This window comes from Cydia pomonella, chromosome 1, assembly GCF_033807575.1.
Source record: "Cydia pomonella isolate Wapato2018A chromosome 1, ilCydPomo1, whole genome shotgun sequence".
In the NCBI taxonomy this organism is placed as follows: Eukaryota; Metazoa; Arthropoda; class Insecta; order Lepidoptera; family Tortricidae; genus Cydia; species Cydia pomonella.
This window is the reverse complement of record NC_084703.1, coordinates 32,149,223-32,173,309: the sequence shown is the minus strand read 5'-3', so window position 1 is coordinate 32,173,309 and position 24,087 is coordinate 32,149,223. Positions and strand designations below refer to the sequence as shown.

The 24,087-nt window shown below is 37.5% G+C and overlaps 2 protein-coding genes and 1 long non-coding RNA gene across 3 annotated transcripts; 1 reads left to right on the top strand and 2 right to left on the bottom strand.

Annotated features, from left to right (window-relative positions):
• Positions 1–75: 75 nt before the first annotated feature.
• LOC133519668 (ribonuclease H2 subunit B) lies at positions 76–13,486 on the top strand. The gene is made up of 5 exons (XM_061853724.1): positions 76–769; positions 1,074–1,283; positions 1,624–1,748; positions 2,762–2,936; positions 13,141–13,486. The coding sequence occupies exons 1-5, from the start codon at positions 664–666 to the stop codon at positions 13,452–13,454; spliced, it is 930 nt and encodes a 309-aa protein (XP_061709708.1). The 5' UTR covers positions 76–663; the 3' UTR covers positions 13,455–13,486.
• Positions 4,395–6,529, bottom strand: LOC133519705 (uncharacterized). Its single transcript, XR_009799658.1, has 2 exons — positions 5,902–6,529; positions 4,395–4,577 (listed from the first exon to the last, which is right to left on the bottom strand). It is a non-coding gene; the product is annotated as an uncharacterized LOC133519705 (long non-coding RNA).
• Positions 13,487–13,632: 146 nt separating the features above from the next.
• Positions 13,633–24,026, bottom strand: LOC133519643 (zinc finger MYND domain-containing protein 10). Its single transcript, XM_061853691.1, has 10 exons — positions 23,596–24,026; positions 23,400–23,508; positions 22,830–22,943; positions 20,815–20,954; positions 19,631–19,753; positions 18,120–18,274; positions 17,751–17,902; positions 16,531–16,692; positions 15,756–15,994; positions 13,633–13,773 (listed from the first exon to the last, which is right to left on the bottom strand). Exons 1-10 carry the CDS (start codon positions 23,697–23,699, stop codon positions 13,704–13,706), a joined length of 1,368 nt encoding a protein of 455 aa, XP_061709675.1. The 5' UTR covers positions 23,700–24,026; the 3' UTR covers positions 13,633–13,703.
• Positions 24,027–24,087: the final 61 nt, after the last annotated feature.

Here is a 24,087-nt window from a genome sequence, read left to right as displayed (position 1 = left end):
TAGTAGGGCTCAACTTTGACTCAACTGCTCACGCATGCTTATCTTATGTTCCATATACACATAGAACTGAACTTGCACAAAGAGCAAGTAAGTATCTGGTACTTTTTGATTATGTGAGAGAACAATGACGTTGAGGTACACAAAACTTTGAATCTAATGTTACGCGTTAACACTACGCATATAACCAGCGCAAAAGCTTCAACATGCGCATGTACACCGTGTGTTGAACAGCAAGTCACTTCGTGGTTCTCAGAGAATAAGGGAGGACATGCCACACGGATGTTTAGGCAAAATCTGATAGCAATTTACGAAGAGTAATACTAAGGATTGCAATGAGCTTGCATGGCTCCAATGGATCCCATATCCCATCAAGATAAAGTGATACGGCGACTAGCACCAAGTGTAATCAGTAATTTTTCGAGCCAAACTACAGGATTCCACGGCAATGTCAATGTCAAAAACATGTCTATCATGTCATTCATTTTGGTTGTTATGTGTTGGTTATGCGTGAATGGGCGGGAAGAAGTGGGAAGCCGATAGCCGATAGAAGGTGTAAAGGTGCAAAAGAGTTTGGCGTTTTACGTGGGATAGTAATCTAAATAAATTCATTAACGTGTTTGCAAGACGTTAAATCTTTTTGAGTTCTCAAATCGACCATTCAATATGACACGATCTCAGAAGAATAACAGCACGGCGAGTACGACCGATGATTTCAACAACGAGACAGCTAAAAAACGTGTTGAAAATTCCTGGTTACTTCTAGGTCAAGGTGAGCTTCTATTTTTATACATATATAACTTTTCAAATGCTTGAATGATCGTCTACACTACTACACCCATTGAATACAAACTGTAATGGGCTCCATACATATTTAGAGCACAAAACCCCATTGTATAGTTATTGAAGGGACTCAAACTAACATGATAGTGTTCCATTTGCGATATATTTAGGCAATTACTATTGCCATAAAAATGACTTAGGCCCTTTTCTGTATGAATAGGAAAAGACGAACAGCTCTAGAATCACTGTATCTGCTCATAGACAATAAATAATACCTAACTTGTATTTTTCAGATTCATTACTACAGAATTCAGAGTTTGTTATCATAACTCTTCCCCACCCAGCAAGCAGGAAGCCTAGCAAGTATTGTTTGGATGAAAATAACAAGAAAATATATGAAGTTGTCACATTTAGTGAGCCCCATAGGTGCTGGTTCACAGGCCAAACTGTTAAGTCTGATGCTAGCATGTTTATGTTGACTCCCATAAATCCTATGTTTTTAGGTATGATCTAAATTTAATTATATATATAATAATTCTAATATAATTTTTATCAATGATTTCTCATAATTATGATATTGGCTCCAAAGTAAGAATGATACTGGTGTTGTCTATTACTTAATTTGTTTTTACTTGTGATTATATATTGATAAAATGATATGGAGGAGAAGGAATTCCTGATACAGGTATTATTTATCTATAAGAGTCTCCACCTTGTGATATTGTCATAAACTTGTTAAGGAAATAAAAATAATTTGATGTAGGTATATTATCTTTGATACTAAGTTTAACAGTAAAGTGTGTGCCCATCTATGTTGTTTCCAATGAATATAATTACTTTCAGTTTTGCCTCACATAAAGGAACAATGCCAGAGTAAAGCAATACCCATTGAAGATTTGTTATCAGAAAATGGCTTGAGCAAGCTTGTTGACTTCATAGCTGGTGTTGACAATATTGCAGATCTAAAGGTTCTATTATATTTTTTTATGAATACCTAGTATGTAATATAGTTTTTCTCAAACTTGCAATGAATTGTTGATATGACATGACTTACTTCAAATTATGTCCGGAAATACTGAAGATGAGTGAAATTAAATGTAAAGGAATTCCATACAGTTCTACACACCGAGGCATGTAGGGCAACCTTCTTTTCTTTTTAAACATCAAATTATCACACATCTAGGCATTAAACCATAAAAAACCTATAAGCAAAATTCTGCCATTATGTTTTTTTTTTTTTTGTTTGTTTGTTATTATTTCATTGTTATCAATATCAAGGGGAACGAGATACAATGCACAGTTTAGGAAATACAGCCCTATAAAGGTTTAATTTTTTTCAGTCATGCAGAAATCTTTATAGGGCTGTATCTCGTCTGTCCATTCTGGACAGTGCAAAATGTGAATAAAAACCATTCTCCCAGTTTTTTTTTACATTATATTAACATTACTATAATAAAATTAATAAATTTTACAGGAAAAATATAATCAGACCTTTATCTTGGAAACTTTTTTTTTATTATCAAAAAAACATTTCCGAATTTACTTTGGAATTTAACCAACTTAACATGTGTTTATTACACTTTTTTTAATGAGATTATATTAAATAAAAGAACAATTTTTGAAACCGTTTCACATGATAAAGAATTGTCCTCGATAAACCAATATACCTGCATTACATCGCACTAATTAGTTAGACAATTTGCCGGTAAATGGCGCTGTACACAACTATTATACTTAGTGTAGGTACATCTGATCAAAAGTCTTTCGCCTTAATAGTTACACAAGATAATTCAAAGTTTGTACGGAACCCTCGGTGCGTCAGTAAAACGAACTCGCACTTGAACAGGGTTGTTTAACAGATTTCCTGTCCCACGAGCTCTGCACAGTATAATAGAAACTCTTTTATCAGATAATAAAATAAATGAATGGTAAATGATAGTGACGTTTCCCCATTATGTATCATTATTTTGATTGTTGACAGGGCCCTGATGATTTAAAAGCTTATAAGTATAATGAAAGTAAGGCTTTGACATGGCTTGAAAGTAAGGTGAAGAAATTAGCAAAAGTATTGAGAACAAAGAAGATTCATGTTCGGTCAGGTGCTGCCTCTGCTACATTTGTAGCCAGTACTGCAAATGATGATACTGTGGATGAAGGTATGTAATTTGCCCAAAAGTTATTTTAATTTCTTATGCTAGTACTGTCACTCCCGAAAAAAGACTGCAGACTGTTGCTGAATTATCAATTCAGCAGCTCAGTTTGATGGTAACTACTGGTATTTTATCTCCCAGTAGTTACTACAAAATGTTGTTAGAGTTCAATACTAATAAAAACGGTAGAAATAGTATAGTATAAATAAAAAATGCTTTAATAAATAATTAGTACCTAGGCGACCGAGCTTTGCTCGGTTATAACACCGGGCGGGATTCGAACCCGTAACACTGGTTGTTTCTTGCCGCCCGCGTCTTAACCCGCTGGACCAGACAGTGGCCTGCAACACGAAATTAGGCCATATTCGGCGTCGAAAGAAAAACGCATGAAAACTCGAAAACACGCGTTTTCCCAAACATAAGAGGAATCTAGATCGATTGTTTACCCCCAAAAACCCCCATATACCAAATTTCAGCGAAATCGTTAGAGCCTTTTCCGAGATCCCTGAAATATATATATGTATATACAAGAATTGCTCGTTTAAAGGTATAAGATAAGTCGATTAGTGTTTCAGTAAACTGCCTTAAAAGTGATCAAAAATATTAAAACTGTTTTACTGGTGCAGGTTCAGAAACTAAAATAGTTTAGGAGAAATTAACTTGTGGATAGGCGGGTACACGCTACAGAGCGAACATACGCGCGAGGCAATCTCCTCGCGCACAAAACGGACAGTGTAGACGTACCTCAGCCGAGGCGGTGCGCGCGTTTTCTTCGCCCGAGCGCGCCGCCTCGGCCGAAGCACGCCTGATGTAATTTATCTTATTAAATATAAACTGAATTCATTGTGACCTATGAAACCTGTACCTTTAACCTAACCAAGCCTTTCGCAAACATACTAAATATAACCGCATTACCCTCATTTTCGGAATATAAGCTCTCCTAATTTTTCCCCATCTTTTAAGACTATCCCGACCTCCGGGACCCTTCTGGTTCCGGAGATATTCCCATTTTCCTCTTTTTTGCTGAATCTTCAAAAATTTTTAAATTTCAAAAATTCATATCTTATCGCTCCGATCTTACTCGTTTTTGTGCCTATCGTCTCTAATCAACTTTCTTCTTCTTATTCTACTTTGTTTTCGTAATTTTAGCTACTTCTTTCTCACAAAATTTTCCAAATACCCTTTTTGGCCCAAAAATTTAAACTTCAAAATTTCTTATTTTTCTTTTGGTCCACATTAAATTTGTCTTGTCTTCTATTGTTCATAGTACTCTATCAGCGCTATCCTCTTCAGTATCTGGGCATACTTGCCGACGTCTCCGTGCTGAGTAATTAAATTTTTTCCTTTGTAAATTTCAAAATTCTTTGCTTTTACGTCTGTAACTAGTTTTGTTTTAGATCAGAATTCATTTATTAGTGCAAATATTGAGTAATAAAGTGTTATTTCAAATTTAAAATTATAATATAAGATTTAAATTGATTTATTGTAAAAATGAGTACCGAGAGCCTTAATTTAAATATGGAAGACTTCGATCAACTCTACACCTCACCGCTGGGCACCAATGCTCAGCGAGCACGTACACCGTCGACAGAACGCGGTGCCAACATCCATCCGGTGCTAGAGTTGATTGATGAGCTTGCCGGCGATCTAGAACAAGAATCGCGAATCATTCTTGAGAACCTTGAGACCACACACAACCATCGCAGCGTCACGGTAGAAAACAAAAGACAGATCAAGACCGCGGCGAAAAACGTTACGTCCATATTTGCGAGCTACGCGAGGCAAATGCGTGCGCAAATTAGGACAATCTTAAATGCAACACCCACTCCCACAGACCAATCGTCTAAAGGGATCCAAACAGACTCTGACGATGGTCTACGGGCGCAGGCAGCGGACGTCGTAGCAACCGTCCAGACAGAGCTGAACCTAATTCGTGAGGAGCAGAAGGCCCTCAACGATTTAGTCAAAAATGCACTAAGTGGAGCTGAGTCGGGCAGCCCCACACCACTAAGTCGTCCAACATACAGCGACAAAGTAAAATCTGCAGTAACAACACCTAAAAACAACGTCGCACTGGTAGCGACGATAGAAAATTCTCAGTCGACTGCTGAGGCAATGGGCACCATTCGAGGCAAGATTTCCTTTAAAACCAAAGATTACGCACCTACAAAAATCAAACCACTCAGTAATAACAAAATAAGAATCGAATTCGAAAATAAAACTCAGCGGGACGAAACATTGCACAGGCTGAACACCAACAATATTAAAGCTGAGCCGGCCAGGACCCTTTCACCGATGGTCATTCTGAAGGGGATCTACAAGGATACCGTGAAGGACGAACTTGTCGACACAATCTCCTCTCAGAACCCATCGGTGGGGGCCACCCTGAGCGACGAACATAAGCTCCAGCTATGTTTCGTCACTAACAATCGCAATAAGAACCTTTACAACGCGGTTCTTAGGTGCCCACCTGCAACATGGAGAGTGATCATGCAACTCGGAAGGCTCAACATAGAGCATCAGCGTATACACGCTGAAGAGCACTCTCCATTTAAACAGTGCCTTGGATGTCTGCAGTTTGGACACACACGTGTCCACTGCAAGGCTGTAATTAAACCCTGTTCACACTGCGCCGAACATTCTCACAATTTTAAAAACTGCCCAAATCGCAACATCATCCCCAAATGTTATAATTGCAATAACCACAACCAAAAATACAAAACCCATCATGACACAAACCACACCGCAGTAAGCAACAATTGTCCACGCCTAGCTGCAGCAAAGAAAAATATTGAAGAAAGGATCAGTTATGATTAAGCAATTCATGGCCTCCTATTATAAAACGTAATCAATCTAGTTTCCTATAAAGTAATTCCTTAAAACATAAATATTTGCATCATTACATTACAATAGCTTGAATCCGAACATAAATAGATATAACAAAAATAATCCTATATAAAATCAAAATTACCTATGGACCTATGGCCGCCCGTATCTTTGCGGGGACCATATGTCTTTAAAGACAAACAATGGCAACAAAGTCAAGTTGCTAAATTGTGCATCATTGTTACATTTTGATGATGATGCCAAACTTGACATCAATAACCAACAAGAAAACTTCGCACATGTCACCGCGGGCAAAGGGTCGCCCGTATTCATAGCGAGGGCCCTTTACCTTCAACTGACAAATTTTAACTCCTGAAAAAAAAAAAAAAAAAAACCTGTACCTTTTGTCGAATGCGCTTAAGTGCCAATTACATCCACACTTTATCAGGCCTGATATGAGGCCGAACGTCGGGCCGGAACTAGAGTATTTTTTTGTTTTACCAAATATCAACACGTTCACAATATTTGAAATGTAATAAATGTTTCATAGCTACTAGCAGGACGGCTTTTTCACTATCTGAGCCCAAAATTATATAACAAAATAAATAGGCTACTTGGAATTTATAAATTGACATTTAGAGAATGCAAATTGAAAGTAACAAACTGGCTGGTCACTTTGACATATGAAGAAATTGAGGATCTCCTTTCAGCTCATACATACACACACACACACACACACACTCACATAACACACGTATTATAAACTAAATTAAGCATGCACACTACCCTATTTTCATCATTTTTTCTTTTTTACTCTTATGTACCTCATAAATTATCATTGTCAGACACTTTTTTAGTGTAACAATATAATTGCAGCTTGTATTTCCGGGGTGAGGGCCTGGAGATCTGTAATACAGGTCTAACCTAGTTCAGACTCCAGTCCCTCGCAAAGGTAAAAATAAATAAATAATAATACTTAAGTTTATTTTGTAAAATTATCTTTTGTGAGGTTAAATAAAAACATTTTATTTATTCTATTTATATGCAAAAATATCAAATATTGAACATTTTTGGCTATTAGTGCCAAAGTATTTTTTACATTTCTAATGTTGTTATTATTTCCTTTATTTATCTTTTTCTCTCAGATAAATAAAGGAAATAATAACAACATTGTTATTATTATTATTATACTGATGCCCGTTGAATCCAGGAAATTCCAGATTCTTTGGGCTGTAATGTTCTGTACCTCATAGGGTTGCAATACGTGCCGCCCTAAGTGGGTACTTCTTTTTGACATTAGTGGTCCACAGGAGCAGAGAATGTGCATTGCAGTCTCCTCTGACTCATGGCAGAACCTGCATGTCGCGTCTTGTTTCTTCCCAATTTGAAACATGTGTTTGTTCAACTTACAGTGTCCAGTCAATATTCTGGTCACCGCGCAGGTTTTGTGTCTTTAGAGCTCTAAGAGCTCCTTAGCAAATTTGTTGTTGAACCCTTTGATTAGAGCTTTCGAGTGTTCTTGTCCTTTGACGAACTTCCACCAATCGATTGCTCTTGTTTTTTTTTAAGTTGCTGAGCAGAGAATATGCATACCGTTTTGTGATTCCACAGAACGGTTCTTAACGATGATAATGTTGTTAACGATGTGCTGATAAAACGGAAAACGATTATCAGGCTTGACATCGGGAATGATTTCGGGTCCGATATCGAGAAGTGTGGATGTAATTGGCGCTTAACGGATTCTGTTTATTGAACAATAATATTAAATAAATACCATTTTTATCCATAACTTCCAAGCATAGTTTCATCATATAACTAACGTGGGGGTAGGAAAATTGCACCATTTCAAAGTTCTGATGGGTGTTGATGGAGAACAAAGTATTTAAAAAAATTAAAGACATTCGACAACGGTTTTCTTAAATAATTAATAATGATAAAACCACACTTAGAGTACTTATTAGAAATATGGGGCTCAGGCGGTAAAAGTATATTTAAAACATACAAGTAAGCCAAAATAATGTTATAAAAATATTATTTCACTACAAAGTTTTAACTCCTACTACAAAAATCTATAAATTAAAAAAAAAACAGTTATATTACTACAAAACATGCAAAATGTAAATATATATATAAACATGTTCATACACAAATACCATTAACAATGTGGTCACCTAGAACTAACTACGGCAAGAGGAATATTCTTTACAAAGGAGCTCAAATATATAACAGGTTGCCAAATGATATCAAAGATATAAACTCACTGTCATTAACGTATGCGGAGTGAAATATGTACAAAATTCAATGTAGTATTAAATAAAACACAAATGCTGGCATTTTTTTTTACAATTTTATCTTCCTTAGGAAACTTCGTATGCTCGACATATTTCCCATTCTCGCCCGTTAAACCATTGGTGTTCTGAAAATAATAGTTACCTTGCCAATTTCTATTTTATGAGACATGATTATCCCCCCATAAATCCCATAATGCAAAAACAGCTGTTTATTTACATTTTTGACCAAATGACGTATCCGCATTTTCAGAGCATTTTTATTTGTTTTCAGAGACGGTGGGCTTAACTTTTCATAAACGTTTGCCGATGCCCATACCATTAAGATATTTTTAAACAGTTCTACTGCAACATTTGAATGTTCTCGTGACCTCTCTGTAAGATTTTGTGACTCACCGGGCCTTCCTTTTCTTTTATCGACCTCTCCCAGAAAACTAGCTAATGCTGGAATGTTTCCCTGAACCAGACTTTCTAGCGGTAGTTTTTGTAAGAAAAAGTACGTAAAAGTATTATAAACAGACCTTCAGCTCTAACCCGTTTCCACAAAATGCTCCACTATCTTCGCTTATGGCCACAGGGAAATTGTACTGGAGAAATTACATACAGTTTCGCGACGGTGTTCTTCTAAATTGACCATTACTTCAAGAGAAAGAATGCAATGCTCATGAAACTTACCGGATTAATTGACATACATACATATAGACTGTGAATTGGCAGTTAGATATAATTTCAGTCTGTTTTATTTTTTTACTTTTTACATGTTCCAAACTTAGTGCAGATTTCAGTCCGCATACGTTATTAAAAAAGTGCTCAAAAATCACGTCCTTAATCGCTTTTCAGATTTAGATATACACACGTAATAAGTCCCACAGCGTCATGCGCAAGCGCATCCATCTACCTCCAATCCAACCTAAAATATGCCTTACCCTCATTGCCTAACGTTGTTATGATAAATTATTTTGCTAATGTTTTGTTATTACATAAATGCTTTTTTCCAACTCCTCTACTGTTATCTGTCATTTATGCATTCATTAACACGAATATAAGAACATACATAAAAGGTTTCAAGAAAAGTTTCTATTGTCTATTCCTCATAAAAGCTCTTGTGCTTTTATAAGCTATAATGTTACTGCGATTAATGGCTACCAACCTAACAAAACCAAAACGAATACAGTTTTAAACTAAGTGCATTGATGCCAACTTACAAAATATTCATTTGGTTGCATAGTAAAAATAATTACTTCATAAGTCAGAAACACGCATGTGACACCCGTAATATAGCAACACCCATAGACTACGAAGACCGCTTAGCGTTGCTTGTTAGTCTCCGTAGGCTACGGTGGCCAAAATTGAGAAAAAACTGTCCAAAAAATTAATTTAGCAAGTAGCAAGTACCAGGGCCTCATGAGTTACGAGGAGGTGTCGCCGACCGCCCGGCCGCGGCCCGGGGCGGGCCGGGCGCGTAACAAGGTATGCTCGCGCGTCTTGGCTATATACTTTTGCCGTAATTTGTTTACCTAAATTAAGATTTATTTTTGTTGACTCGTAGGAAAAATATTGTATGCAACGTTGTATAAGTAGGTCAAAAAATTCTTGTGGCGTATTCCTTTACAATGTTCGCCTACGCCTTCGGCTCCGGCTCACATTGTAACTCACGCCACTCGCCTTTTTTGACCCTTCTTATACAACTGTTGCATAAAATACTATTTCCTACTCCTCTACTTTTATCTGTCATTTATGCATTCATTAACACGAATATAAGAACATACATAAAAGGTTTCAAGAAAATTCTATATTGTCTATTCCTCATAAAAGCTCTTGTGCTTTTATAAGCTATAATGTTACTGCGATTAATGGCTACCAACCTAACAAAGCCAAAACGAATACAGTTTTAAACTAAGTGCATTGCTGCCAACTTACAAAATATTCATTTGGTTGCCTAGTAAAAATAATTACTTCATAAGTCAGAAACACGCATGTGACACCCGTAATATAGCAACACTCATAGACTACGAAGACCGCTTAGCGTTGCTTGTTAGTCTCCGTAGGCTACGGTGGCCAAAATTGAGAAAAAACTGTCCAAAAATTTAATTTAGCTAGTAGCAAGTACCAGGGCCTCATGAGTTACGAGGTGTCGTTGACCGGCCGGCCGCGGCCCGGGGCGGGCCGGGCGCGTAACTAGGTATGCTCGCGCGTCTTGGCTATATACTTTTGCTTTGTTTACCTAAATTAAGATTTATTTTTGTTGACTCGTAGGAAAAATATTGTATGCAACGTTGTATAAGTAGGTCAAAAAATTCTCGTGGCGTATTCCTTTACAATGTTCGCCTACGCCTTCGGCTCCGGCTCACATTGTAACTCACGCCACTCGCCTTTTTTGACCCTTCTTATACAACTGTTGCATAAAATACTATTATGCAACAGTTGTATAAGAAGGGTCAAAAAAGGCGAGTGGCGTGAGTTACAATGTGAGCCGGAGCCGAAGGCGTAGGCGAACATTGTAAAGGAATACGCCACGAGCATTTTTTGACCTACTTATACAACGTTGCATACAATATTTTTCCTACGAGTCAACAAAAATAAATCTTAATTTAGGTAAACAAATTACAGCAAAAGTATATAGCCAAGACGCGCGAGCATACCTTGTTACGCGCCCGGCCCGCCCCGGGCCGCGGCCGGCCGGTCAGCGACACCTCCTCGTAACTCATGAGGCCCTGGTACTTGCTACTTGCAAAATTAATTTTTTGGACAGTTTTTTCTCAATTTTGGCCACCGTAGCCTACGGAGACTAACAAGCAACGCTAAGCGGTCTTCGTAGTCTATGAGTGTTGCTATATTACGGGTGTCACATGCGTGTTTCTGACTTATGAAGTAATTATTTTTACTATGCAACCAAATGAATATTTTGTAAGTTGGCAGCAATGCACTTAGTTTAAAACTGTATTCGTTTTGGTTTTGTTAGGTTGGTAGCCATTAATCGCAGTAACGTTATTATAGCTTATAAAAGCACAAGAGCTTTTATGAGGAATAGACAATATAGACTTTTCTTGAAATCTTTTATGTATGTTCTTATATTCGTGTTAATGAATGCATAAATGACAGATAACAGTAGAGGAGTAGGAAAAATACTATATTGAGACCGTGCGAAGTGCATGGTGGGGGTAAGTAAAGCGATCCCAGCGCATAAGGTGGGAAAAATTAGAACTAACTGTGGATAGCGTCTTTAACATTTCGTACAAGTTATATGGCTCGAAATAGTAGTTTATGTGACCGCTACATAATAAAAGGCATTAAAATACACGAGTGTGGGTTTAAGAAGCGAGTTTCTTAAAAGGATCACACGAGTGTTTTAATGCTTAATTATGTACACTTGTACAGTTACGTACACTATTTAATCTACACACATATTACAAACTTTCTATGATCCAACGTTGGGGCATCGTTGCTCTCTTGGCGGAACTCGCGGATATGTGGTGGCGTCACCGAAATATTTTTATCGCTCGTTTTACACGCACATTTTGCTATAGTTACTTTAAAAACAACAAAACATATTCATTTTATACTTAAAACTAATTAAAAGATAAACTGTACGTCAAATGGCGGTAAATGAAAACTTTTTTCACGCATGTCCCTCATTCGTAGTTCTTTTTTATTCAGACACAAACTAGTCTGACTATTTCCGTATCATTCGATTCAAACTAACATGCGAGATATGTCAAATTGTATGCAATTGACATTTCATTTCGAACAAAGAGGCATCTCGATTGATATTAGAATAGAGGGCAAATTTTTCAGAAATGTTCTAAATTTGAATGTAAAACCAAATCGATTTTGGTGTAGTTATGAAGCAATTACAACATCATTATCACAGATAAGAAATTTATTGTAACAAAACAGTTTATCGTAATGTTGGGCATCATAGGGTGTTTATGATATATGACTGTGTAGATAAAGAAACTTTAATTTGCAATTGCCCCTGAAATATTCATTTAAATTGTATGGTGTAAGGGACCATTGTAATCTGTTTGAAATGCTTAATATAACTAATATATTTCATTTGATAATTATTAACACTGTATTTGTGTAAATAGCTTTGCAAATGCCACATATTATGTGATCTTTTTCTAGAAGTTAAGAATGGGTATAGTAATTTATCCTTAAAAGATAGGCATTCAACATCGCAGACTTTTTGGTAGACCTATGAAAGAGAGACAACCCCACCACATCTACATTGTGTTGTGATAGCTCAAACGGATTAGGCAGCGTTTTCGATTAAATCTCCTAGCCAGTGTGATTTTTTCCGACAACATCGTTATATTTCAACCAATTTATCCAAAATCTTAACAAGTTATATTCCTAAACCTTCCTCAAGAATTACTCTATTGATATATGAAAGTCGTATGTTTTAATAATGTAGTAAATTGACGTTTTCCCCTAGATTTGCGGCTGCTAGGTTGCGTGTCAGGTTTAGGTTTAAAGATATTTATTCTAATTAAAAGACATACACGTCACTTATACGAGAACAGAATTATAAACTAAAAGTTATCTTAATTACGGTAGCATACAAAGTCGCTCGAGAGGTACACGCTCAATCTACTCTTTTTTTTTAAATGTGACAGTCGTGCACATAGTTTCATGTTTTTATTAGTATTGAACTATAACAACATTTTGGTGGTAACTAGTGGGTTTTTCCAGTGGTTACCGCTGGTAAAATACACATCATACCCAAATAAATTGTACCACAAACATTATTAAATGAGTTAGAGAGAACAGTAAATCTTTTCTTTCACTGCATCATCTCTAGTGGCTCTTTATACGATCTTTTTTAGTACGTCTAACTAACACAATCTAAATTTGATTTAAAATACAAATCTCGTCCAAATTAATGCTATTTAATATATCGTTCAAAACTATCCTGAAAGTCTATCCTACATGAGTAAACAAGTCAAAATTCCAAAGATAATACTTTGCACTCGAGAGGATTAAATGTAACAATGTCCACTGATTTCAAAGAATAAAGTGTCCTTCCAAACAGGGTTGGTGTTTTTTTAAAAATATTTATGGTTATAATAATGTAACGTTTGTCAATGTTTCAGACGTTTTCTTGAAGTATGCTCTAGGCATAATAGCTGAATATCTTGAAGAGGACACTGTGGAATTATTGGAAGAGAAATTTAATTTTAAACCTGACATGATTGAATCTTTGGGGCAAAAACGAAAATCGGAACTTGCAGAAAGTAACAATAAAAGAATAAAATGCGAAAACACCGAAGAAGGTAAGATAGTGACTGCTCTATCACCGCTTTCGAATAATGTCACCAAACAGAAACCCTTAACTGCTAAAGAAAAAGCTCGACAAAAAGCTGCAAGTGGTACAAAAACGATATCAGCGTTTTTTACTAAAAAGTAGTTCGATATAACTGAATAAATATTGCAGTCTAAGTTTGTTTTCATTGTACTTTAACTAGAGACAGGTATAAAGTAACTTCTGGCATCTATTATCTCCCTAGCTCCCTACCTGTCATAAAATGTTGCCCCCAAGAATTCGACGTCTGCTGCAGATACTTGATACAAGAAAGCCAACGAAATAATGGTATTTCCTTTATTGAATTAAGAAAGTTAACACATAATAAGTTAAATTTCGTAAACACGTCATTCTCTACATGCACAATTTGGCAAATTGATCACATAACTCCTTGTGTTTTGGCCACTGTTGCACCTGACATTCCCTGGAATTAAAGAAGAATTTGTTGCCAAATATCTGTTTAAAGAACATATAAATAAGTATAAATCTTGAGCATGTTTTGGTGCACTAGGTTACATGAAATAACGTTCAAATATTTGATAGGCTATTATTATAGGCATATATCCATCCATTTTCACCGTAAAAGTGCGTCCTATATGTATGCAGATTGCAGTAGCTTGCCAAACATTTACGCTTCGATGTGCTGTAAACTGGGACTTTTTAGGGTTCCGTAGCCAAATGGCAAAAAAACGGAACCCTTATAGATTCGTCATGTCCGTCTGTCTGTCCGATTCTGTCACAGCCACTTTTTTCCGAAACTATAAAAGCTATACTGTTCTAACTTGGTAAGTAGATGTATTCTATGAACCGCATTATGATGTTTACACAAAAATAGAAAAAAAAACAATAAATTTTGGGGGTTCCCCATACTTAGAACTGAAACTCAAAAAATCTTTTTTCATCAAACCCATACGTGTGGGGTATCTATGGATAGGTCTTTAAAAATGATATTGAGGTTTCTAATATCATTTTTTTCTAAACTGAATAGTTTGCGCGAGAGACACTTCCAAAGTGGTAAAAATTGTGGCCCCCCCCCCCCCCCCCCGTAACTTCTAAAATAACAGAATGAAAAATCTAAAAAAAATATATGATATACATTGCCATGCAAACTTCCACCGAAAATTGGTTCGAACGAGATCTAGTAAGTAGTTTTTTTTTAATACGTCATAAAAATTAAAAAAAAATTTTTTTTTCATCAAACCCATACGTGTGGGGTATCTAAGGATAGGTCTTCAAAAATAATATTTAGGTTTCTAATATCATTTTTTTCTAAACTGAATAGTTTGCGCGAGAGACACTTCCAAAGTGAAAAAAAGTGTGTCCCCCCCCTGTAACTTCTAAAATAACGGAATGAAAAATCTAAAAAAAATATATTCGGTGGTGTGCCACGTCGATACGAATCACGTTTCAAAAACAACTTGCTCCAAACGTCATCAAAATTACAACTTCATAGAAATGGACCATACTCTATGTCAATACGAATTTACAATAATTTGCCAGAAGAACTAAAATCGGAAGAAAATTATAACAAATTTATAAAAACTTTAAAAAATTACCTAATCGAAAATGCTTTTTACACCGTTAATCAATACTTGAACTCTTAAATTCATCTTGACATTAAAATATAAACAGTCCTAGTCATAATGATATAATATTATGTTCACCTCCCATCCAAATTTGAATAAGTACCCGTATTGTTAATTTTCTTATTACTTTGTCAATTTTACCAATGCTTTATACAGATGTTTTACTAATTTATTTTTACAATGTTGTACCATTATTATTACCGTAATTGTAGTGAATTGTGCGTCATTCATTTTGATTTATATGAGTTTTAACGAATAATTTTAGTTTACCTAAAATATAAATGAATTATGTATGTATGAAATCTAGATTAGGAATATTCTGTATTTTGCTAAGCCCTATCCGGGTCCTAGTAGATATGTATGTACCTAGCATTAAGTTGCATTTGTCTACTGTAATCTACTTTGGTTGCAAATAAATATTGAAATTGAAATTGAAATGATATACATTACCATGCAAACTTCCAACGAAAATTGGTTTGAACCAGATCTAGTAAGTAGTTTTTTTAATACGTCATAAATGGTACGGAACCCTTCATGGGCGAGTCCGACTCGCACTTGGCCGCTTTTTAAATTTGTACACTACACTTTATTTCAAATAAATAATAAAATGGGCCAATTATAAAACGCTATCTAGTTCACACTCCAGAGCGGATCCGCATCAGTGCTTTAACCGCCATAATGCCACTCGCACCAATCACTAACCCGAGGTTCACCGGTTAAATCTGGAGTAACCCTGGTTACGTGTACAATTTGACACTGGGTTAACGATTTAACTTCGGGTTAGTGGGATGGTGCAAGTAGCCCTTAAAGGGATAGTTACCGGCCGCAGTACCACTCAGTCTTGCACCGCGAGCACTTCTTGCTGGCGGCCTCACCGCACTTGGCACACTTTGCGCCGCCGCCGTCCATGGCCAGCGCCGCGTCGCTGGTATACGAGTCCAGGAGTTGCTTGGCCATTTTGCGCGAGTCGTCGCTGCCGTCCATGTCAAAGAGTCGGAGCTGCTGCTTGGCCAAGGTTTTGGTGCGTTTGTGCACTTGGCGCATGTATGAGTCTTTTATCTAGAGAAGAAACAGATGGATATATCCACATGCCTGTATTGGTCCAGCAATTAAGATAATAGAAATGTGAGCCATAGTCGGACTATGCGTACCACATCCATACCTACGAAACGCCTTTTACCATAAGGACGACAGCCCTGCCCTGCCATCACTAATGTTTGAAGCCATCGCTATGCGTAAAGGGCTATAACTGCGAAAATCGAAGTTGGCAAATTTCGGGCATCTTTCTTTATCCCTCTAATTACGCCTTAATTGGAGTAAAAGAGAAAGATGCGCGCAATTTGCGAGCATGTTGTTCGAGGTAGGTCCTCAGGTATTTATTACACATTCATATTCATAATTTTTCTTCAACACGTCACTCTTGTATCCCTGCTAAATGGCTACATCATTACTTGTTTGCCAAATGAAGGAAATGGATGGAAGTACGAACATCGCGGCAATAAGTGGCATAACATTGAGAAAAAATTATGATGTCTAGTTTTATAATCCTGCTCGCTGTAAAGGCTTAGAAATTACTGCCTGTTGAGGGGTCATACCTGTGGCACGACCTCGATGAGCGTGCAGCCCGGAGCGTTCTTCACGTTAGAGCGGCCGTCCTTGTTCGAATAATCGCCCACGGAGAGACGACACAGGAACTGCTTGAGATCGCCTAGCGGCGGCACTTGGTCCAGCATATTCTCAGTAAGTCGCGCTTGTAGCTGAAAGAAAAGTAATAAGTCAAGATAAAGTAAATGAACTCACTTCTCTGAATTCTCTACGTAGATGTGCAAATAAGCTAAAGCTTAGTTCATATAGAATTGGCACATAATAATTAGCAATGTTTAAAAAATAAAAATACCATTATACAGTATACAGTTCAATCACCAACCTTCAAAGTATTAATGGTGAAAATATTATTTTTCTAGCCTTATGCGTTTTAAAGTTTACGACCATGAAAATTGAGAAAAGGACATTGATCGTGCACAAATACTTCGAAAATTCTTATCGATCCCGGACGAAGACAGCTAAGACGCTTAAGATGCTAAAAGCTAGTATTTGTAGGGTCATAAAACGTTACAAGGAGACTATCAGCTGACAGGAAAATACAAACTAATCGGAGGTCCGGGACAAATAATAAGATTTTGGGAAAAAGTCCCAAGGTCACTCAAACAAAATTCAGGACGATCTAATTACGATTTATCCTAAAAATTCAAAGAAACTTCTAGAAAGACATATTTGAAAGCTAAATACATTACTATTTAAAATTCACCATTCATCACTTTCTTATTATATTTACTTAAAAAAATAACAATCTTCTAGTGCGTACCAATTCTATATGGACTATGTTTTATTTTTACTGTCTATCAGTAGGTCTATCATTTTCTGGTTTTTGTTTGAGCTATTTTAATGCATAACTCTATCCAACTTCGGTGACAACAAAATGTTACGCTTACAATATCATCAAGCGAATCTGATGAGTGATGAGTCTAGTCTGATGGTGGCATTGTAATCTCTAAAAAACATATTATACTTGAACGGTTTTAAAAACCTTCAAATAACATATTAAATCATCGAATACTTGTGAGAATTCTAGATTTTGCACTTCAGCTGTCGCAAGCACAACCAGAGCTACACCTCACCAGTCTCACCCGACAGAAGGCGGTGCGGCGGCACTCTTCGATGGGGTACTGGTGCCCCAGCCGCGGCTCCAGCAGTAGCTGACGCAGGCACAGCCAGAGCTGCACCTCGCTGCTTGCAGGACCTGTCCCAGTCTCACCCGACAGAAGGCGGTGCGGCGGCACTCGTCGATAGGGTACTGGTGCGCCAGCCGCGGCTCCAGCAACAACTGTCGCAGGCACAGCCAGAGCTGCACCTCGCTGCGATGCATTTGCAGTTGCTCGTCATTGGACGGCTTTGCCCAGCGGCCGACTGTCAAAGACATTTTTTTAATATGCGCAACATCAAATGTTGTATCTCACCCTGTTGCCCGATGTTAGTTCACTTTTGTTCTAATATTTTTTCAACTGTCACTCATGATTACAAAACCGTTTCAAGAAACTGTTGAATGTTTATTACAAGAAAAATCGACGAAAGCAAAAAAAATAGATAGCTTCCTAAGCGAATTGAAATAATGTAGAGTAGTCACAGTTGAAGGTCTGAAGCTCGCCGGCCTCAGTGGTCCTGCGCCACGGTTCCTCCTGCAGCAAGTGGGCTAGAATTGAGGGCACGTCGTTGGTCTTGTAAAGGCCCGTCGCGATGGAGGCGCCTACTCCAGCTCCCTCCATGTGTTCCGCTATGTATCTGTACAAGAACCACGATATGAGTAAAAACAATGTATGATGTATGTACCACATACTAATAACGATGCAAACCTGACAGGGACGCAGCTATTAGATAGGGTAGGTAGAAATTAATATTTTGAACGCCAAGTCTCGCCTAGTCTCGTCGTCGGCTGTCATGCACACAGCGTTAAAAACGAGTTGTTATGGCGCACGGTGCCAATGAAACCTTGGTGCTTCTAAGCGCCAGTTGCACCAACCACAGTTAACAGACTGATCAACGTCACGCAACAACTTCCCATACAATAAAATTTAGCGACGCTTTAACGGTGACTGACAGTTTGGTGCAACTGACCCTATGGTAAATACCCTATAATGGAACAGGAACCGGTAATGTAATGGGACACTAAACCACAAATTCTGTAAAAGAAGTATCAAAACTAGTTGATCGACACTGGCCACATTTTACCATAAACAAGAGTCATAGAACCGCTATGTTTGATGTTTCATTAAATTTGCTTTTTTTAAAGAAATTCGGGCCAAGTCAAAAGTTGTCGTGGCACTGAAAAAAATAATTAGAATTTTTAACAACTCCGCTAAGAGGGGTGAGTACGTATTTTAAATTAAAATAAATTATTTACTTGTAAATTAGAATGTGTTTTGTTACTTGCATTTACCATGGGATTAGGTAGGTATACAACACGTCGTGTTGTTACTCCAGAGATGTAAAAAAATGGATATTTTGCCCAATCCCATTACAGGAGCTGTAAAACTGCATACCTCCTATGATGGGACAATCTTATACAATGATGCTTGCACTGCCATTTCATGTTAAAGAATACATAAGTAAAATGTAGCTACCAAACATGCTATTTTAAAATTTGACGTTCGTGGCAGTATGGTATGATAGCATTACTGCAGCGCGACATTACTGCTGGCCGCATTTCTGCTGCAAATGTCAAAAGCGATATTGCCATATTGCGATATTGACATTAGCGGTAGTAATGTAGTCGGGATATAAAACATAGTTTTAATTTGTTGATTATGTGGAAACTAATTGCAGTATCTTTTGTAAAACACGCCTGAAACATAAAAGACGGATACGACATTCAACTTTTAACACCCTAAGGAGTAGAATTTTTACAATTTCCTCTTAAATATCCCGTGACGTACTTAGGGTAACGGCTCCACATTACCCTAAGTACGTTTATGCCGATACTAGTATGTAATTTTAATTCTCTTTGTGTTCAAAAGAGTGGCGATTCCACCAGCGACTAGCTACTTTAGTTGTATTAAAACCTAAAGTGGCTATTGTTTTTTTAGTTCATTGGTATAGTCATTTACTCGATAAGATGGTATTCAGGCACTTAGCACTGACCGAACGATAGTGATGCACCGCATGCTGATGTCAAACTGCAGGTCCCGCTGCCGGCGCTCGAGCTCTTCCGGTGCAGTCTCGCATTCCAGCTCCTTTGGGCTCTGGGGCTTCAAATATCCGTTACTGGGGAATAGGGGTATTTTTTGGAACGAAGTACGGTACGGAGTTGGTGGATGGGGACTAGGCGAAAAAAGTGTAAGATTTTTCCGTCACGACCCCTTTTTTAACTTCATTCCAAGGCTTCGTTTTGGCAATTAGAGACTACACTACAGTACATTGTGCAACGAGGGGGGTAAGTGATTTTGGATACGAGGGTGGTAATTAAAGACCCGAGTTTGCAATATTCTTACCCCCGGAGTTACACAATGTTTTTCATCACACTTGGGAAGAAAAAACTAAATTTTAAGCGAAATAATTCTTTAATACGGTGACATATCAAACATTCGTCCGCCATTTTGTAATTTCAGGTGAGGCATCGAAGGCACAGACCTATTCGGCATTCAGCCATGATTGAAAATTATGTAAAAATATTTTAAACGGCTGTTAAATTAATCAAATTAAAGAATTTTAAACATGAACAAAAATATTAAATTATAAACGTCAGTATTTTAAAAGTAAAACTCATTTATGCTACTTGGTTAGTATGAAATATGAATAAGTGACATACTAAAAAAAGCTATAATTCCCTAGGGAGTTATAGCTTTTTTCTCACAATTCATAACTCCCGCGGGAACAAAATAGGCCTTTGTCCTTCAGCACACATGTATGAAATAAGATCTTTTTCGAGCAAGTGTGATGAAAAGTTATTTTTTACATTTCAAATATTGTTAACAATGTGCTGATATTCCGTGAAACGGAAAACGATTAACCGACCCGAAATCGGGCTATTTTGTGTCAACTTTCCAGTCTTAACTTTGTTTCAACCGAGTGTTCCACGACACTCACGCATTTTTTATATACACGGTATTTTTATAAAACTCCGTTTACTGCGGCGTATGGTCAAGTAGGTAATACTTGAAATTACCGGTGTTCCAAAAACGGTGTAAAAGTACCTTCTTCGTTTGCTTAAAATCGGCAATCATATTCTTCTAATCAAATTACGAGCCTAATTGTCATCTGATGACGCCGTAGGCGGCGTCCAGGGTTTTCAACGCAACGTAAGGTCAACCGGTCACAAGTCTTACTTGAGTAGCGCCAGCAACGCCGTGAGCTGCTCCACTGCGTACCCCAGAAGGTCGACGATGACGTCGCTGAGGCACCGGGCGCCGTCCTCGTGGTATAGCACCGTCTCTAGGAGCCCAACGCACGCTGCTTCATGGTATAGCTGCTCCGAAACAGGAGTCAAAATACATAATATACATGTAGGTATTTTACATTCTTAAATCATAATATAAGGTAGAAGTACTAGTGCTCGACGCTGCACTAGTCACCGACATGGGCACTTTATTTTATGGAAATATAGGTTAAATTTGAACAACGAAGATTTTTCTGCATTCGAACTTAATCCTTGTCACTTTGACATAAAGTGCCCATGTCGAGTACTAGTGCAGCGTCGAGCACTAGTACTTCTACCTTATCAGTTTGTAAGTCTAGTGCGGCAGTCTAATAAAATCTTGCGCCTTGCCGCGCGTTTAAGGCAGCCTCTCAAATAAGACAAAAAACGCAATTTTATAATTTATGTACCAATAAATTCTACTAAGGCTAAGGCTTATGTAGACTGCGAGAGAACTCGCATACGATTTATGTTACATTGCGGACTATTGAGGATACATTACATTCAATTCGGCCTATAGTATCGATCTAATACCGCAATGTAGTGAAACTCGCATGCGTGTGTTCTCGTTCTCGCGCCGTCTAAATGAGCCCTTTTATTATTAATGTTTAGGCTTTACATGTTTACCTATTTTTGTTTCTTTTTTGGTACTTATTCCGCTTTCACGAAAAAACGGCTGAATGGACAAGTATTGCCGTATCGATGAAATATAGTACACATACGTACGTACTTAAGATACTTTTTATCCCGGTATGAACCGGGCGCAATAAAGGCCTGCGCAAACCGGCGGAGGCATGCCGGGGATCAAAAGGAATTACTTAATGACTATACATTTACCCCCTTATTCATAAACGTGCAATAATGTTACGATGTCGCTAATAATCGTTTGTCCCTTTCCATCATACCGATACGTCGGAAAGGGACAAACGATTATTAGCGGCATCGTAACTTTAGTACACGTTTATGAATAAGGGGGATAGTGTGCACCAATTCTCCACTGTCATCCGCCGTAGCCCCGCTATCCCGGCGCACTCGGGGCCTCGGCGCACTGTGGGCTGAAATTCGGCTCACATTGACATAGAAACTGAAGTTGTTATTTTTATGTTTCTTTGATTGAAATAGGTTTTTCCTAATTGTTATGGTAACCTATGAGTTTTAGACGATTTGGAATGAAAATTGACGAGTTACGAATTTTTTCAAAATAAATGTATGGAACAGGAAATGTAGCAGGAACAAGAAATCAATATTACTCAAGAACCTCAAAACAAACCGTAATATCCTCGCAGATACTACGAATTATTTGTGATTTTTTGGCATACTACATATATCCGTCACGGGTACAGTTTAAAAAAAATCATTAATTGTTTCTATGGAAAAAAAAAATCCCACTAAGTAGTAACCACCAAACCAAATTGGTGGTAATTAGTTGAATTTTTTTCCCAGTAAGTTACCAATGTTAAAAGGTGGGATGTTTTTTCCCAGTAGTTACCACCAAACCAAGCTGGTGGTAAGTGGTAACTAGTGAGATTTTTTTTCCCAGTAGTTACCAGTGGTAAAAGGCGGGAAAAAAATTCCCAGTAGTTACCACTGGTAACAACTTGGTGGTAACTAGTGGGAATAACCCTTGTAAGCGGACTTGGGGCCTGTTTACACAGTGATTAGTGTTTATTGTATTGACATCGTATCCAACGATCACTATACGATAAGTAATTGCTTATGTACCCTTTTACATTAACTATGAACATTGTATTGAAAGATAAATAGACTAAACTTGTGAGTTCCTGTACGTATTTGCTACTTGCGTTTAGTGGCGATGCATAACTCGCACTACCCACCAATCAATGTGGAAATAGGCCCAGACACGGGCAGAGGCCAGTCTTTAATATTCTACAGAAACTACCTGCTTCTAGTGCACTGATAACTTACCACCATGTAAATGCCGAATGTACAAGAGGGTGCTGGTTCCAGTTTCAGTACTTGAGGGTAAACTTTATACCGCCATACTTGGATACATATCGCTTCTTGGACTAGAATTGGTAACTGAAATTTGAAGTCTCGGTTAGTTATTCATCATCATAAATTTGCTAAAAATTTCTATAACTTGTATTGAAATATAAATATTTCATTCTAATTTCTAAGACTGGGATTTTGAGTAGGTTACGACATAAAAAGGTCAAATACGGCTTTCTCTGAGCCAAGGGTAAAGGGATGATTTCTGGGATAAAAACTATCCTATGATCTTCCCCAGAGCACAAACTCTCTCTATATCAATTTCACCTAAATCAGTTGAGCGGTTTAGTTTAAGCGTAAAGAGGAATTTAAAAAAGGTTTTCCTTTATATTTTATATGTTTTTACTTCTGAATGTTATCAATATGATACTATGTTTGAACGATACCAAACTTGACCTAGTAGCTTCACCTGGTTTCTCTTCATTGGTTTAGGATACGCCGTATTTCATCTACAACGGTCACTAATATCCAAATAACTTTACTTACCTTCCCAGAGGAAATCAATGTCTCTTTAGTAAGTTCTTCTTGCATAGATGTTGCTTCTAACACTGCTTGCTGGTTGAGTTTCTGAAGTCGGATATGCCAGTCGATCCACCTAAAAGTTTCAAGAAGTAGGGTGCAGGGTGGTAGGGTGGATTTAATCAATCAGTCTGCCTTATCGCTATAGAATTATTTAACTTACACTTGATTCCCTATGCTATCAATGCGGGATGGTTCTATACTGTCAACGAACATATCTAGTTCGCCTATTTCCAAAGCACTAAGCTGAGGATCCTTTTCAACCATCTTGCCAAGTTTTACTTTGTTCACGTAAGGTTCACTTTAAGTATTTGATTGATACGCAAAACTAATTTTTCAGGTAAAACTATGTAACTATGGCAACGTTTACTCGATAATTCAAAATACGCGCCACCGGAAGTATGCAATCTATACTATGGGTGTTAAGTAAATATCACACGATGCGGAGTACCGGGCCCAAAATCGGGCTATAGAACATGCGCCGCGACTTTGCACACACGTGTAATATAAATTATTATAAATAATGGAATTTAAGAAGTTTGTCAGCGATTATCGCGATGGGCTATAACCGTGAAAATCGAAGTTCGTCAACTGCGGACATTTTTCTCTGTCCCTCTAATTTTTTTTTTTATTAGGAAAAGGTAAGAATTTGATC